Source organism: Phanerochaete carnosa, assembly GCF_000300595.1.
Source record: "Phanerochaete carnosa HHB-10118-sp unplaced genomic scaffold PHACAscaffold_67, whole genome shotgun sequence".
NCBI classification, from domain to species: Eukaryota; Fungi; Basidiomycota; class Agaricomycetes; order Polyporales; family Phanerochaetaceae; genus Phanerochaete; species Phanerochaete carnosa.
In genome coordinates, this window is record NW_006767694.1 from 1 (window position 1) to 3346 (window position 3346).

At 51.0% G+C, this 3346-nt stretch overlaps 1 protein-coding gene across 1 annotated transcript in view; it reads right to left on the reverse strand.

The window, feature by feature from the left end:
- Positions 1 to 3346, reverse strand: part of PHACADRAFT_265794 (uncharacterized protein) — a 4430-nt gene continuing 1084 nt past the window's right edge. The window contains exons 3-21 of the mRNA XM_007402244.1: positions 2988 to 3267; positions 2826 to 2936; positions 2668 to 2767; positions 2518 to 2608; positions 2441 to 2465; positions 2269 to 2386; positions 2190 to 2220; positions 2103 to 2135; positions 1835 to 2048; positions 1618 to 1776; positions 1247 to 1557; positions 1030 to 1192; positions 761 to 980; positions 649 to 693; positions 442 to 590; positions 363 to 387; positions 223 to 313; positions 72 to 171; positions 1 to 17 (exon numbers count right to left, since the gene is read on the reverse strand). Coding sequence (XP_007402306.1) covers positions 1489 to 1557; positions 1618 to 1776; positions 1835 to 2048; positions 2103 to 2135; positions 2190 to 2220; positions 2269 to 2386; positions 2441 to 2465; positions 2518 to 2608; positions 2668 to 2767; positions 2826 to 2936; positions 2988 to 3267 — 1231 coding nt within the window. The 3' untranslated portion in view covers positions 1 to 17; positions 72 to 171; positions 223 to 313; ... (4 more) ...; positions 1030 to 1192; positions 1247 to 1488. The remainder of the gene's footprint in view (positions 18 to 71; positions 172 to 222; positions 314 to 362; positions 388 to 441; positions 591 to 648; positions 694 to 760; positions 981 to 1029; positions 1193 to 1246; positions 1558 to 1617; positions 1777 to 1834; positions 2049 to 2102; positions 2136 to 2189; positions 2221 to 2268; positions 2387 to 2440; positions 2466 to 2517; positions 2609 to 2667; positions 2768 to 2825; positions 2937 to 2987; positions 3268 to 3346) is intronic.

Genomic DNA, 3346 nt, shown 5'->3' on the forward strand with positions numbered 1-3346 from the left:
CAGGAGAGTCATACGGAGTACGTCATACTGTTTGTCTTTCGTTTCTCGGAGCTCACAATCCTCGCTCTCAGGGGCGCTATATTCCAACCTACGCCTCTGCCGTGTATGACCAGAATTCCAAGTTAGTCGCGGCCGGCATGGCGCCGATAAACTTGAAGTCTGTAATGATAGGTAGGTGCTTACGCTGGACAAAGCTAGTCGCATCTCATTGTGAATTGTCAGGAAATGGCTGCACTGATTGGAAGACAATGATTCCATCGTACTACGAGATGCAGTGTCAGCCCAAGACCGTTGACCCTGTGGTCGATATCAGGTAAGACAGCGCACTTCGCCTGAGAGCAGATCTGAACCTGTGACTGTAGTTCGTGCGTTGGAACTAAGCAAGCGGTATTTATTTCGTCTGGTCCACTTGACATCCTCCACTGACTGACATCTTGATAGCTATACCGTTGCGAGAAGTGGTTAAACGAGAATTGCTACGATACCACCGATGCAATCAACTGTCAAGCAGCTCTCTCCTTTTGCGGAGACTATATTGAATCATCATTCTGGACTGCAGAACGTAACCCCTACGACTTGACGAAGCCATGGTGTGTCATTGTTCAGCTTTTTGGTGCCAAACGTCGTGTTGAACTACTCTCTGTGTAGCAACGCAGACCAATTGAGCGATTCACTCTGCTACCCCGTAACAAAGTAAGTGTCTTGTTTGCTAGTGATCCACGGTGCAAGTTCTAACGATTTTATTTTATTTTTCTTTCAGGAAGATTAGCTCATTTCTCGACCGCATTGATGTCCGCAAGACTTTGGGCGTAGACCACAGCGTACAAGGCAATTTCTCGTCGTGCAGCAATGACGTCGCTTACCGCTTCAGATCTGCCCTGGACAGCATCTTCCCTGCTGACTACTACATTGAGGCTCTGCTCGAACGTGGCGTCAAGGTGCTCATTTACGTTGGTGAGAACGACTGGATATGTAACTGGGTATGTCGCACACTGTGACCTTCCATATCTGCTAACAAGACCTATACAGGTCGGGAACGAACAAATGACTTTGAATCTTGAGTGGACCGGCAAGAAAGCATTTGCTTCTAAGCCGCTTCGGGACTGGCAGGTCGGCGGCCGCGCCGCCGGCGTCACCCGCAGCTCGGGCCCCTTGACCTTTGCCACTATTCATGGCGCTGGACACATGGTACGTCTTATTGTGTCTGGCCATGGCTAGTTGTGGACTCACGTGCTGTGGCAGGCACCATATGACAAGGGCGAGGAGTCTCTGGAGCTAGTCAAACGTTGGCTGGCAGATGACGAACTCTGAGAAGCTCTGAGACCTGCGCCCGAGAAAGCCCTGTGGCTAGTGTCTTTGTGACAGACTGTACACAATTGTTTTGAAACCTAGAACCTGAGCGATTTCGGGTCTCCGGCCTCAGGTACAGAAACATCTGAGAACAAGTCTTGCTATTTGGCTCTGGAGTTGTGTTCGCCGCAAGAACGTTCAGAACTCTTCCTCGTTCAGCCACCTCCGAAGCAGCTCTAGCGATTCTACCGGCATATCGTATGGCGCCTAGATGTGCGAAAAGAGCACATGAGAAAGCGTGCAACGCTTCTGGCTGCGGATACTTACCATGTGTCCCGCACCGTTGATAGTCGTAAACGCAAAGTTTCCCTCGCTGCGGGTAAGACCCGCGACGTGGCCGTTCACATGCCACTCTCTAAGGGGCTGGCTCTTGAACGCTGCCTGTCCGGTCCACTCCAGAGCCAGCGACATCTCTTCATTGCCGCGCTAGACAGAGGCGCCTCGTCAGCTCGAACCCTCGCTATCACGAGCAACGCTGGCTCACCCAGTTACAGACAAAGTCATTCGCGCCGACGTACAGCAGCACGCGCACGCCGCGCTCCAGGAGCGCCGCGATGTAGTATTGCGTGGGGAACTGTGGGTCGAGCGCGCTCCAGAACGCGCGTTCGACGGTGCGGGAGTAGCCGGTATAGTTCACCGCCGGGTCGGCGCCGATGAGCTCGCGTACGCTCTTCTGATTTAGGTACTTCTCGATATCACTAGGATGTGCGGTCAGAGGGTGTCGGTCTGGCGCGAAGCAAGGGTAGACGCACTACATAATCTGATAGCACAGCTGGCTCGTGTCACTGAACATTTGTGTTAACGGTCATGCCAGTAATGTAAGTCACTGTTGGACATACCATGTCTTTGTGAGATCGTGGGGGTTGAATCCTGATGTCTCTATTAGGTCGCGCATTATCGTGGGCGTAAGTTTCGTACCTGTTTCCATGATGCGAGTCATGATGGATTCCGCGCAGAACGCACTCGCAGCTGAACAACTGATACTATCTTTCTGGTCGATACAGGCTTCCTTGTACCACTTCTCACAGCGCGGGAGCTGTGAGATGTCATTTCAGTCGCTGAGACATAAGATGGATAAATGATGACGTACACGCAGTCTCATATCGATACAAGTTCTGTAGGTAGGAAGTCGTCAGAGAGAACGAAGAGCAGGGAGATGGGCAATACCCTATGCTTTGCACAGGCATGGTAATCACGCCAGTGCATTGAACCTCGTAATGCCCCTTGTACATTGAAAGCCAGTCAGTACATCCATTTCCTGTGTGTATTGAGGGGTAGGTGACTTGGTGTTAACTCGAAGGATGCACGTCTGCCTACCAATCATGACAGACTTCAGGTTGATAGGTGTTAAACCTGCGTCCGATAACCTGGCGTTTTGTTCATAAATCGCGGAACCAAATAGGGGGAGGTAGCGACCCTATAAGGCCAAATATGTGTCAGCTGCTCTTCGCAGTCTACAATATACACAAGCTTACTCCATAAGACTCGCCAGTAAGATGAAAGCCTCTGCCTTTGAACTTGTTGAAATGTTCAAAGAAGATTGCCACAAAAGCAGCGACATCCTTCGCAGCCTCTTCGGTAGTGCTCTACATGCAGGTGTTCAAGTTAGCTCATTATAATGTACTATCTTGACTTACCACAGTCTCTCCATGGTCAGCATACGAGAAACCGACACCAATTGGCTGGTCGATGAAGAATATATTGGAGTACTCATTCCACGAATAGGGATTGAAAGAGATATTCGTGGGACTGGTAACCCTGCAGGGACCGAGCTCCATAAACAGACCGGTAGAGGACGACCCGCCAGGTCCACCGTTGGTCCAGAGGAGCACGTCATCACGATCGGGGTCGCGTCTGCTTTCGAAGAAGTAGAAGAACAAGTGCCTCGCTTCGATGTCGATGTATCCTGTGTACGCGCTGAACAAGCCAGACGCGTCAGTGCAGTATTGCCGCAGCACGAAAGTGCATACTTTGCGGTACCGTCGCAGAAGTCTGA